This window comes from Paralichthys olivaceus, chromosome 4, assembly GCF_024713975.1.
Source record: "Paralichthys olivaceus isolate ysfri-2021 chromosome 4, ASM2471397v2, whole genome shotgun sequence".
NCBI classification, from domain to species: Eukaryota; Metazoa; Chordata; class Actinopteri; order Pleuronectiformes; family Paralichthyidae; genus Paralichthys; species Paralichthys olivaceus.
In genome coordinates, this window is record NC_091096.1 from 13,589,700 (window position 1) to 13,602,817 (window position 13,118).

The 13,118-nt window shown below is 41.1% G+C and overlaps 1 protein-coding gene across 3 annotated transcripts; it reads left to right on the forward strand.

Annotated features, from left to right (window-relative positions):
- The first annotated feature begins 1,517 nt into the window (after positions 1-1,517).
- morc2 (MORC family CW-type zinc finger 2) lies at positions 1,518-12,724 on the forward strand. Of its 3 annotated transcripts, XM_020101077.2 has the most exons (28): positions 1,518-1,695; positions 2,229-2,383; positions 3,757-3,810; positions 3,912-3,946; positions 4,045-4,113; positions 4,237-4,327; positions 4,420-4,528; positions 4,889-5,048; positions 5,312-5,423; positions 5,507-5,632; positions 5,721-5,800; positions 5,883-5,965; positions 6,210-6,295; positions 6,536-6,676; positions 7,292-7,446; positions 7,593-7,721; positions 7,828-7,933; positions 8,090-8,222; positions 8,301-8,384; positions 8,508-8,771; positions 8,912-9,175; positions 9,989-10,108; positions 10,423-10,480; positions 10,589-10,727; positions 10,820-10,987; positions 11,094-11,187; positions 11,373-11,561; positions 11,680-12,724. In XM_020101077.2, exons 2-28 carry the CDS (start codon positions 2,316-2,318, stop codon positions 11,746-11,748), a joined length of 3,186 nt encoding a protein of 1,061 aa, XP_019956636.2. In that variant the 5' UTR covers positions 1,518-1,695; positions 2,229-2,315; the 3' UTR covers positions 11,749-12,724. The 3 variants fall into 3 exon arrangements, with proteins under 3 accessions (XP_019956636.2, XP_019956638.2, XP_069379952.1); XM_020101079.2 differs by lacking the exon at positions 9,989-10,108; XM_069523851.1 differs by lacking the exons at positions 1,518-1,695; positions 2,229-2,383; positions 3,757-3,810; positions 3,912-3,946; positions 4,045-4,113 and having other exon boundaries at positions 4,420-4,541.
- The last annotated feature ends 394 nt before the right edge of the window (positions 12,725-13,118 follow it).

Sequence of the window (13,118 nt, forward strand, 5' to 3'; positions counted from 1 at the left end):
TGTCCCAAGGCCGCTACACCTGGAGACACAACCAGGTCCTATGACAATTGGCGATCACCCTGGAAGGAAGGAGGACTACCAACAATGCGTTTCCTCCCCTGACTTCCAGACATCCGAACACCACCCCTTTCATAAGAGCAGGACAACTCCCAGTAACAACATCTGCTAGAGTGGAAGCGACCCTCCTGGACACTGCCCGGGACTGGAAAATACAGGTGGATCTAGACCAGAAGCTTGTCTTTCCGCCGGAGATCATTATAACTAATCTCAGGCCGGACCTGGTCTTGTGGTCAACCATGCAGAAATCGCTCTTCATTGTGGAAGTGACTGTACCATGGGAGGCTGCAGTCAGTGAAGCATATGAACGCAAACGCCTGAAGTACTCTTACATAGCAGCAGAGGCAGAACAACGTGGCTGGCGTGCCCAGGTGCTTCCTGTCGAAGTCGGGTGCAGAGGCTTTGTTGCCACTTCCACAACCAAGCTTCTGAAGAGGGTGGGAGTGCGAGGACAGGCCTTCCGACAAACCGTCAAATTGCTTTCAGAGACTGCCGAGCGAGGCAGCAGCTGCCTGTGGATCAAGAGAAAGGACCCCAACTGGGCTGCAAAGTGGCCGCCAAGTGTAAAAGCAGAGGGGGGCACACCTGGGATGCCCGGTGTTGCCGTTGAGCCCTGTGGAGGTGTCGTGGGCCTATCAACGAAACACTAAGCAGGGTGCACACCTGAAGACCCCAGTGAAGCAATTACCATTACCCCTACCCCACCCAGCACCAGGTGGGGTAGGGGCCAACACCCAGTGACAGTGAACTTTCCATCAGTGACTTCCTCAATTTATAGAGCCGAGGAGTTGCGGTCACAATGGGAGGGAATTATTTCTGAAAATGAATTATCATAGTTTACACAACTGTTTGTCTGAGTTTTCAAATAACTGAATAATTAGGTATTTGAATGTTCTCTCCCTGCTTTCCTGACAGGCAATGCTAGATGATCATTTCTATGTGGAATATAAATGAACTTGCAGAAAACATTTTTAGTTTTATGCATAGAATCAAACAAAGGGATGACTCACCTCTAAAATTGAAAAAGGAAGTGAAAGTAAGCAACAACAAAGGTTATGGTGCTGATCATAAAAAGTGAAACAGACCTGTTCTGTTATTATCAGTTGACAATGAAAACAAACGTCTCTGTACTACAATATGATTTCTACATGTGAATATACAAGTGAGTCATTTTACCCTCAAATGCTGATAATTCAGCTCAGTGAACACGTTTAAAGCTTTGTTCAACATTGGATTGCTTCCAAACACATGAACACAAATATAAACTTCCAGCTTTAAGACAAAGGAAATACACCGTGAAGAAAACACACGTTGATAACAAATAATAAATTGTCCATATAAAACATAAACAGTGAGCTCTATGCATGATGCGCCGCTCTGACATCCGCCTACGTCACAGAGCCCCTCCTCCAATCAGCGGTGAGAATGTCTGCACCGTGCCTCTCTATTGACGGAGTGATGGAGCCCAGGGGCGGGACCTGAGCGGAGGACTGGGAGCTGGACTGTTCGCGGCCTGGCGGACTGTTCCTCTTCAGGGAGAAGGAAATACTACGCCGCGAGATATCTATTCCTCCTTGGACGCGTCGTTACGACACCAGTGGCGGGGAGCCACCACAAAGTCGCCGTCTCATGAAAACGGTCTGCAAAGCTGGTGGAACTGATTTGATGCGGCTAACATCAGCTCCATGTTTAACTGTGTGACGCTAGCTAGCTGCCATTACCGCAGATACATTCTGCAGAAGGTGCTAACGTCCGTTAGCTACATTAGCCTAATATTAAGTGTTTATAACAGCCGCTGCATTACGTCTGAGGCGTTTATACAATGTCTCTTCACTTACACGTCCGGCTCTTATTTACAGACACTTAACTTAGACCAGTGGCTGTTCTGTGCATAACTACATTAGCGCTAATGTCTTCAGAGCTAACACGGCGCCTACAGCCGTTCTCTGCTCAGAGCTAAACAATTTTGTTGTTGGCATACAGGCCTCCCACGTGGTACCGCTCATACGGGGTGGGGGCTTTTATTAACTCGATGCTGTGAACTTGTCCCCTTTGACTCTTTCCGTGGCGTCCAGACAGGCTGGCATCATGTCCGTGGTGATGTTTAATGGAGACTGTAGGTGAATCTGCACGGGCTGTGATAGTTTACATTACTGTATTTGCGTTTACAGTATGAACACACTTGACTAGAGCTCGGTTCTCGAGGAAGAAAACAAACCGGAGTCAAGGAAAGAAGCAGGACCTTTCTGTGAGTGGCCATGGCCTTCTCCAACTACAGCAACCTGAGCAGAGCTCAGCTCACCTTCGAGTACCTGCACACGAACTCGTGAGTACAGACTTCCTGGAAATTCATTCGTGCACACAATCATGTAGTAATTTATAGACCACAACTCAGCTCAAAGGTTTGAACACACAGTTAACACATGGCATACAATGAACATCCCTCTCAACAATCCTAAAACAACCTAACCTTTGTATCTGTTTGGAGGAGAATGTGCCCCAAAAGTTTGAGGCAGTTTAAATGTACGGTAATGATTTCCATTTAGAAGACGTTTCTGTAGTCTAAATCTAACATTATGTGATATTATGTGAATTATGTGAATGTGATATTCTTAATATATATTAGCTAATATTTACTTAACTTTGTGAATACGAATTACACATGGAATTGGAAATATACACATTATAATACATCTGCTGCTCTTTTATGTAGTAAGTGTGTAGAAATGTAGTAAGTTCTTGTCAGTATACATTTAGTTTTGCGTTATGGATTTCAATTCTCAAGCATATGCATTATTGGTAGTTGGATTTTCAAACACGATTGGTTCCTGTAAGTAGTTATCAGCGTCAGTTTGAAACTTGACCTAAAGTGAGCAGCAGTCACGGCTGGTCAGAGCAAACTACATGTGAATGTCAAACCTTACAGAAAACACATAGTGCTTTGGATCATATTATTCACTGTATGGATTTTAATGGTAGTTGAAATGCCTGTACACTGCAGAGGTAAAGATGTAACCTAAGCCTCTCATGTCATGTCCTATACAACAAATAAACGTAAATCTTTTATCAGCCCCACTGAACCTCCTGCCTATACCTGAACTGGCTGTAGTGCACCTGTCAACACATTCAGAAACAGTTTCAACGTGCTAATTTGCTCACTGTCAATTATCCCGACATTTCCAGCTGTATTATCACATGGATATTTTTAGGACTCTGGACATTACTAGGGGCCTGTCAGGAAAAGGTTCAGCAAAATATCCAAATTAACTGACTTGGACATTTGCATTCTCACATAAACCCCCTGAAATTGTTGTATGAATGCAGCTTTAATAAGACAGTGCCAGTCTTTGTTCTGTTGTAACAAGGTGTCTGTATGTAGTTATAAAGAAGAGGACTTCAGTGTCATATCTGCTAGGAAAATGTTAGATAGTAATTTTCAGTTAATCCTCTGTCCCATTTACATTGACATGTGTCTCTTAATACACTGTAGGAAATGTAGGCTGTATAATAAGATAATAAACCCTCTGAAAATATCTATGTAGGGTCCAGAACCTGTTAAGTATCTTGTATACATCCGTTTTCTGGGTCCAGCTTGCCCCAGTCACTGAAGTTAACTCTTTTCTTTGGATAATCCAATATATTAATTGTCTGTGAACAAACTAATTTCCTGCAATTATTGACATTTGTTGTCTGTTTCAGGACAACCCATGAGTTCTTATTTGGAGCCTTGGCGGAGCTTGTCGACAATTCAAGGTACCGTTAAATGATTTGTAAAAGAGCCTGCAATTGTTGAAACACTTTGCAGCTTGATATCTTCTTTGTTGTACATCTCACACTTGGTTTGCTTCTTTCAGAGATGCTAATGCCACACGCATAGACATCTACACAGGTACACCTCAGAATATTCACCTAGTTTCACACACTGAAGCATACGTATACCTAATATTTGTCTAATATTTGCCTGTCACCTGCTCACTTTTCTGACAGAAAAAAGGCCAGAGCTGCGGGGTGGCTACCTGCTCTGTTTTCTGGATGATGGTATTGGAATGGACCCCAGTAAGTGTGACTTTATTATCAAAGAAGCTAGTTTTAAGTTAATGTGTGCATATGCTTGGTGGAGGCTCATTGTGAGGTTTTTTGATTATTTATGTGTTATGTATGTGAAATATATTTTATTAGATGAGGCAACCCATGTGATTCAGTTTGGGAAGTCAAGCAAACGGTCACCTGTGTCCACTCAGATCGGACAGTATGGAAATGGACTGAAATCGTAAGACCTTCTCCAAATTTTTGTGTGATGAAGAGGTTCATTTGGTACAGTGGTGTTTGGATAATTTCACATGTTTTGTGTTGTTTTCACAGTGGCTCCATGCGAATCGGCAAAGACTTCATTTTGTTCACGAAAAAAGGCAACACGCTGACTTGCCTTTTCCTGTCGAGGACTTTCCATGAAGAAGAGGGACTGGATGAGGTCAGAGTCAACTGTCAGTTAAGGCTATTGATTCCTAAATGTAATTTTTATTTGGGATGAGTGCCGTCAAAAGATTACTTTATTAATATTTGAGCATTTGCCTCTTTGATAGATTATGTTATAGTCTCCAGAACATGTGGATAGAATAGTCTTATTATCGAAATGCAGTGGGTTTGTCAAGTACTTAATATTTAGCCTTTTCTTTAATAATCGTTACTTGTATGATGTATAACTTTATTTCTTTTTTTGAGGGTTACCGAGTAATGCAGTCTTGTAAACCCATTGGTCTTTTGTTGAAATTGGAGCTTCTCAAACATTTCAGATTTTTGTACTTAGCAGCTTTTAATCGTCTCTCTTCAGGTGATAGTGCCCCTCCCCTCCTGGGATCTAACAACGAGGCAGCCGCTGACCAATGATCCGGAGAAGTACGGCATAGAGACCGACCTGATCTTTAAATACTCTCCTTTTAAAAATGAACAGCAGCTGATGGAACAGTTCAACAAAATAGAAAGCAGCAGTGGTAAGCATGTCAATCTGTGTCTTTATGTTAGACAAGGTCATTGGCCCTACTCCAAACACCTTCATGTAAAGCATGTATCATTCAAAGCATCTCTTGAGTGCAATGCTTAAAATGCATATGTTAATAACATAATTTCTGTTATTTCAATCAATTTCACTTTTAAAAATGTCATAATAATAATGTGTTTTTTTGTAGGCACTAGCTTTGGGAAATGACATGGTTGATATTGATTGTGATGTCATATGTGGGTGTTTTATTTCAAGGCACTCTTGTGATCATCTATAATCTGAAGCTGATGGACAACAGAGAACCAGAGCTGGATATAGAGACCGATCACCAAGACATACTGATGGCTGGGACACCTGCTGAAGGAGTGTGAGTGCCGTAGTTACTTTATGACTATATTTTACAAAGCACTGGCTGGAATCTTTTTAGAATGACTCCTCCCTCTCTCACAGGAAGCCAGAGAGGAGGTCATTCAGGGCCTATGCTGCTGTTTTGTACATCGACCCACGCATGAGGATTTTTATCCAGGGACACAAAGTCAGGACTAAAAGACTGTCCTGCTGTCTTTATAAACCAAGGTAATATAATAACACACTTATACTGTATTTATAACTTCTTAATCCCAGTGACTAAACCTTTACTGGTGCTCTTCGTTTTTGTCAACAGGGTTTATAAGTACTCATCAACTCGTTTTAAAACTCGTGCTGAGCAAGAAGTAAAGAAAGCTGATCACCTCGCTAAGATTGGTGAGTCTGTGGTGTATTTATTCTATTTAAGTTAGTTTTAATTGACTTGATTGACTTGATGTTTTTTTGTCATGTATTTCAGCGGAGGAAAAGGCCAGAGAGGCAGAGAGTAAGCGCATGGCATTAGAGGCCAGATTAGGAGAGGACCTGTCGAAAGATTCACGGGTAAATCTAAGAAAATACAATGGTTAATTTGTCCATTGCAAATTTTCTTTTACGATGTCATGTAATCAAGTTTTTAACTGGAAAAATTTTTGTCTAAAAAATTGATTGTTATAGTAAACTTCTGCCTTAATCTATAATTGGAGTTAAGGTTGAAGTGTAATTTTAAAGGGTCAGCAGTGGAAGCACTTCTAATTATTCAGTGTTGCATAATCTGAGATATCCTCCCCTTCTGCTTTTCCTCAAGGCAATTCTGAGAAAGGTTCAGGATTCGGCCATGATGCTTCAACGTGATGCTGACATGAAGAAAAGGATTCTCGAAGCCAAACAGAAGTAAGATAAACAAACTTCAAACATCAACGGTTATAATCAAGGTTTTTCTTTTTCCTCACATATGCTTGCAATTTAAAAAAACATCACAATTAGTATATCTACAGACTGACCTAAATGGATGTATAATGTTTATATACATTTCTCAAATGTGACAAAGCGCAACTCTATGTCCCACTGTTGCATACAGACAACAGTAGTCTGTACTTCAAACTACTTCTTTTTGCTGTACTTTTACCTCAGAGCACTAAAGGAGCCCAAGGAGTTGAATTTTATATTTGGTGTAAACATCGAACTGAGGGACCTGGATGGGATGTTTGTGTACAACTGCTCTCGTCTAATCAAGATGTACGAGAAGACAGGGCCACAGCTGGAGGGAGGAATGTGAGTCATGCACATAGATCTACACACACATTCACAAATACTCTTTGTTTATAGAGGACGTGGTAACTGTTTGTGCCATCTTTGTGCAAGAGGTATGTGTTAGATCATGCTTGATCTCACTCAAATCAAATCTTGTGGTTGAATCCACTGTCTGTATCCAGGGTGTGATGTCATAACCAACCTCATTCAAATCTTTCCTTCCCACTCATCCCCCCTCTACACACACTCACACACTTGTACCTAATCAAACACACACAACTACCAGGTACCAAAAGCCTGCTGGTTTGCACTTTGCTTGTTTGGTTGTATGATCACTTGAATTCATTGTTTGTTGTTGCAGGGGTGGTATTGATTGTTGTTAATCTTGCTGTTGTTTAAACTTTTTGTTGAGCCTCAAACAGCTATTGTTGGTGCCCATTTGTGCATGCTTACTGTATTTCCCTGATATTGTCACTTATAAATGACCACAAATTTGAGACTGTGTTTACAGTTGTTATTGGTCCCTGATACTAAGATGATGCCCTGTAATTATTAATTATCTCTCAAACTTGCTCCTACCAGTGCCTTACAATTCTAACAACTCTGATTTAGATAAATGTGTTTTTTGTGTTTTAGGGCATGTGGGGGTGTCGTTGGCGTTGTGGATGTCCCATATTTAGTTCTAGAGCCTACTCACAACAAACAGGACTTTGCAGATGCAAAGGAATATCGACATTTACTGAAATCCATGGGGGAACATTTAGCTCAGTACTGGAAGGACTCGAATATTGGTGAGTTTTGCTGAATTGTGTGTTTTTGATAATACCAAATACCAAAATTTGTTGTAGTCGATTCCTAGAATTCTAAAGATTAATTTCAGAATAATATTGTGATATTTTTTAATACTTTATTTATTGTATATCTGTGTGCCCTTCAGCCCAGAAAGGTATAGTAAAGTTCTGGGATGAGTTTGGATATCTGTCTGCCAGCTGGTCTGCACCGCCGTCATCAGAGCAAAGATACAAGAGACGTCGGGCTATGGAGATACCACTTACTATTCAGTGTGGTTAGTTAAAAATCAATACACACGGAGAACACACACTCATAGTCGTACTGTATCTCACCAAACTAATTACAGCTACAAACTCTCTGGTGCTGGTTTCTGTTTTCAGATAAATGTTTAAAGTGGAGAACCCTTCCATTCCAAATGGACGCTGTGGACAAAAGGTACCCAGACAGTTGGGTGTGTCTCATGAACCCTGACGGCACTCAGGACAGGTACACATAGGTCTTAAATGTCGAAATTCATGCTGTGTTATTAGTTTTAAGTATTCATGGGATGAATTTATAGCACATCATTGGAGTCACTACATTGCTGTTTGTGTATAATGTGGAGTACATGTTATATATAGTTGGTGTATTTTATGTTTTCAGGTGTGATGCTCACGAACAGAAACAGAATTTGCCATGTGGTGTTCTGAAAAAAGAAAAGCTGACAGTTGAAGACAAACAAAAAGAGCTGGCAGAGAAAATTAAACAGCAGCAGGAGAAACTTGAGGCCTTGCAGGTACCTGCTTATCCTTCTCTCTCTGTCTTGCTGTGTTTTGAGTACATTAGTACGTAAATGTTATTTTTTCCCTCTCAGAAAACCAGCACCATCAAATCTGCAGTGGATGTAAAGAAGCTTCCGATGGAGGTCAGCATGAAACCAACAGAGGGCTCCTCTCAGGTACAAGTTAACTGTTTTAATACTCCTGTTACATTCTTTTGAAAGCACTGATTTAATGTCCACGTCTTACATAAAGTAGCTCACTAACACCTGCTGTTTCAATTTTCTGTGTTGTTGGTGCAGGCAACTAGATCTTCTGAGAGATCCATAACACGGCCCCGCTCTCCACCACTCCCCGCTCACCTCAAAAACGCCTCAACTACCCCTCCAGCTCGTGCTTCTTCTCAGCGCCCCACCCGGACTGCTGCCGCTCCTCCACCACCACCAAAAGTTGAATCACCAAGGTCCAGAGCAGCAGCGAAGGCTCTGCCATCAGCTGCAAAGCCTGCAGCAAAGCCTGCACCGAAAGCTACTGCCAAAACACCTCCACCAAGCCGCAGCTCAAGGGTAAGTTCCAGGTTATATAAAGTATTTCACCAATACCACAGTACTAATAGCCGGTTTGATATGAGAAAGTTATTAACTTTGAATTCATGTCCAGCTAAATCCAAAAAGTTTGAAAACGTGAAATCTGTCTCCACCCATAGACATCTGTCAAAGCATCCTCTGCCAAAGCATCCTCTGCCAAAGCACCAGCTGCCGGACAACGCAAGAGAATTAAAGAGCAGGAGGACAGTGAGGAGGAGGAGGAGGAAGAAGAAGAGGAGGAGGAGGAAGAAGAGGAGGGCAGTGGGGAGGAAAGTGAGGAGGAAGAACCACAGACAAAGAAATCCAAGATGGCAGCAGCAGCTAATAACTACGGGAAAGTGGTCGAGAAGGCCCCACTTCCCAAGCGTGGCAAAGTGGACGAGGTAAACAAGCAATAGTACCCATTTGATCAGGTCAGGAACACTGGTTCAAGGTTTAAATTTGACTGAAAATGCAAAAGATTTCAGACAACATTCAACAGAGGACGACAAACTGTAGGAAATAGTAGAAACGTTGCATAAAACCATTCACTATTTACTTTAACCCTGTGAGTCAGGCTGTACATGTCAATGTGGGTGTGATTCATTGTGTAATGTGCTGCAGTCTCTGTTTTTCAGCCACTTGTTGCCTTGGTGCCCCCAGTGCTGCTTGCCCCCTTTTTTTAAATCAGTATCTTAACATGTAATAACATCAACTTAAGTGCAGTGATATATATTACAAGCCCCTCCACGTGTTGCATGAATAGGCTGAACTACTCTTTGCCTTTTAAAATGGTTAATATGTATTCTTTGTTTCTCTGCATCTGGAAAAGACACAATATTACTTGCTTATTATTATTTATCTGGCATGTGGCTTGTTGGAGCAGATTCCCCTGGGATTGATCCCCTGGGATTCTACGTACATATAGGAGGCCAGGCAGAGAAAGTCCGCAGAAACAGCGCAGCATCTCACTCAGATTTGGGTTCACACATGCACCTCCTCCAGAGAAAACACAGGGAATCGAGGGGAACCGACGGACTACGGATTTCAGTGCATGTCTGAAAGCAGCTTATGTGAATGCCAGGCAATATGGAGATATTATATATATAAATACATTTCAGGCTCATTTAGTAAAGACAGGATGTCAAAATTAAGGATATTCCTTGGTGTCTAAGTCCGAAACTCCAGTCAGAGCATATCTGCTGTTGACCTTGCAGGTTAAAATACTCTCCCAAGCTGAGAAGAAAGGGGTGTCTACCCCCACACGGCAGACACCAACCACACCAACCTCTGCCCCTAAATCCATTACTGCACAACAGCATGGTGCCACAGCCAAGGTAGCTTTACTCTGTCCCTCTTCTCTACTTCGTCCTGATAAAGGGAGGCTGCATCTGCTCTCACATCTTCTAACAGTCACGACAACTTAATCTTTGGGACTGATCCAGATGTTTGTTCTCTCTTCTAACAGTTCTCACTTAAAAGTCAAAATCTTCTCGCATGACTGCAATCAAGCATGCCACTCTCAACCAATGCCTGAGGTCGCACTGTGGGGCTTTTGCTTTATTCAATCATTTCTTTTAACCTCATTCTGTCTTTTCAGTAAACAAGGTTTTTCAGGCTGCTGTGGTGGTAATGACTGTTATGTTTGCAGGGACCTGAGAAGACGCCACAACCGGAACCAGAGAACGACTTAAAAAATGCTCAGAAGGGTAAGATGATGGACTGCTTTACCCTGACGTGTATCACACACAAATAACTGGAAGAGGATAGATGTAATGGGATGAATATGTATCATTTAATGTTAATATCTTCTCTAGATAAGGGTCTTCTGGTTGAAGTACGTGTCAATAAGGAGTGGTACACGGGCAAAGTCATCGCTGTGGAGACAAATAAACAGAGTGTTCGTTGGAAAGTAAAGTTTGACTATGTACCTCGATCCACCCCAAAAGACCGATGGTAAGATTCTCTGTCTGTGTTTTTGCTTTTAGAGGACATTTTCTCTATGCCAGATAATTACCATCTTATAAGTATGTGTGTGTTCTTAAAAGGGTGTTTAAGGGAAGTGATGAAGTCCGGTTGATGAGGCCACCATCTCCAAACTCTCAGACGCCTGACACCCAACAGGAGACCGAGAGGGGGCCGGCACCCATGGAGCCAGACACGACACAGCCAGGAACCAGTCGAGAGGTGACAGACAGCCTGGTCACCATGTTGAGGTGAGCTGGTTATAATGACCTGGTGCTGTTAGCACACACTTTAAATAAATCTAAATAGTAGTAGTAGCACTGATCGCAGCAGTCACTGTCGTGTTTATGTGTCCAGGACAATGCTGCGGTACTTTTTCCCTCCTGCTTTCCGGATTCCAAAGGATGATGTTAACAGCATGACGGCTGAGGAGTTGGTGGCTTTTCCTTTGGTGAGATAGACAGTAGATTATTTGATTTATTCATTTTAAAAACTTTAAAAGCTGAAGTGACAATTTTGTATAACATAGAAACCAAAAGTCATATGAACACACAACATATTAAAGACTATTTATATATTCTTGCTGTAGTATTTCTTTGAGTGCTTGTGATTAAGGTTTTTTTTCCCTCCATTTAGAAAGAATATTTCCAGCAGTATGAATCTGGTCTCCAGTCATTGTGTAACTCATACCAGAGTAGAGCTGATGCCAGGGCCAAAGCTGTGGAAGAGAAGAGCAACAGTGCTGAGATCAAACTGAAGGAAGCAGACGAGAAACTCCAGAAACTTCGAACAAACATTGTAGCACTTCTGCAGAAAGTACAAGAGGTAAGATTGTTGACTGCCTAATCTGCACTGCATATTATTGATTGCCAAATAAACCACATTTGTCTGTTTGAAATATAAAAGCAAAGTAATCTTCTTTTCTTTTCCTCCCAACTTTCAGGACATAGACATAAACACAGATGACGAGCTTGATGCATACATAGAGGACCTCCTCACTAAGGGTGATTAAAGAAGACCGAAAAGAGAAATAGAAGAGAAGAGGACGTGCACATAAACAGTTTTCATTTCCACCATTACTTGCTTACATGTCCCGGAGAAATCATGCTCATGTGCAGAATTGGTTGGAATATTTAGGGACATTTTCATTGTTGATCCATCCACATATTGAATCAGATTGTCATTAGTTTGACCGTTTGATTTTGATCATGTCAGTGTTAAGGCAGCACCGGCATGCTCTTTGAGTTCGGTCAGGGTCTTTGGTGATTCTACATAGTTGGGTAGCCTTCTGGCTTGTGGTTTTCATTTTAGTCCTTTTTATATACTTGCTTATATACTGTATCTTATACTACGTTTAAGCCATTGTGTCCTGATTGACCTTTGAAATAATTTGTGTCGGTTAAATAGAATTTATGCTCCATTTATATAGTCATCTGCATAATTAAACTGCAGACTATATTTGTTTCTCATTTTGGTCCATTGTCAGGTGAGAACTAGAGGTGAGTAAAAAGTTGGGTTTGTATGGGCTGTGCTCCACACTACAACCATTAATCAAAAATGTTAACTTTTATTTTTGTACACTAAAAACACAGTGTTGCCCATCAACCTTCCTCCATCCTGGTCTGTCTGTCTGTCAAGCAATCCACGTAAATCTTTTATGACTGGGTGACGAACCACACCCACAAACAACAACTACTTACTGGGTTTTATCAGTAGGAGTATTCCCTTAAATCCCCCCTGCATTCAAGCCTATGACTGTTCAGTGTTTATTTTGAGGAGAAAAAAGTATTTTAGTTTAATGCAAAAGTTGTGTGGTCATAATCATTTAGTGCCTGTGTTCTTTCTTTCAAACAGATTTTTAACATGTCATGGAAATGTTTTATTAAACGGTGCATGCTTTCAGTCTTTATGTTCTGATTGGAACAAGCAATTCTGTATTTTTGACAAATCTTTACTTAAAACAATAAAACAGGTTCAGCAACACCTTATATGCATTAGATTTTACATGTTTTTCTCACTTTTATTGAACTCTCATGTCTCCAGCCCCAGCATGTGCCCCTGATACTCCGTATGAAACCCCTTTTTACAATGTGTGCCCCTTGGTATTCCACTTGTTATTGTGATATTTATGTATTAGCTAAATAACAAAATTTGGGTTTGGAGAAATTATAATTGAATTTTGTAGTCAATACATTTTATAAAAAAACACATTAGATATTAGTGTTAAAAAACAATTTCCCAACTGTTAGAGATTTGCCACTCTTATAGTTATTTATCTTATAAAGTCAATGTGTCTCTTGACAACTCATCCGTGTTTTTGATGGCTCACTATAACAAGCGGAGCACTATAAATGAAATATTACATTTGCATTGCTGTGATCA

Excerpts from the sequence above, each read along its gene's own strand:
- morc2 (XM_020101077.2), top strand. The coding sequence starts at position 2,316 with ATGGCCTTCTCCAACTACAGCAACCTGAGCAGAGCTCAGCTCACCTTC. Across the intron at positions 5,633-5,720 it reads TGCTGTCTTTATAAACCAAG|GGTTTATAAGTACTCATCAA; the intron begins GTAATATAATAA and ends TTTTGTCAACAG. Across the intron at positions 10,109-10,422 it reads AGCATGGTGCCACAGCCAAG|GGACCTGAGAAGACGCCACA; the intron begins GTAGCTTTACTC and ends TTATGTTTGCAG.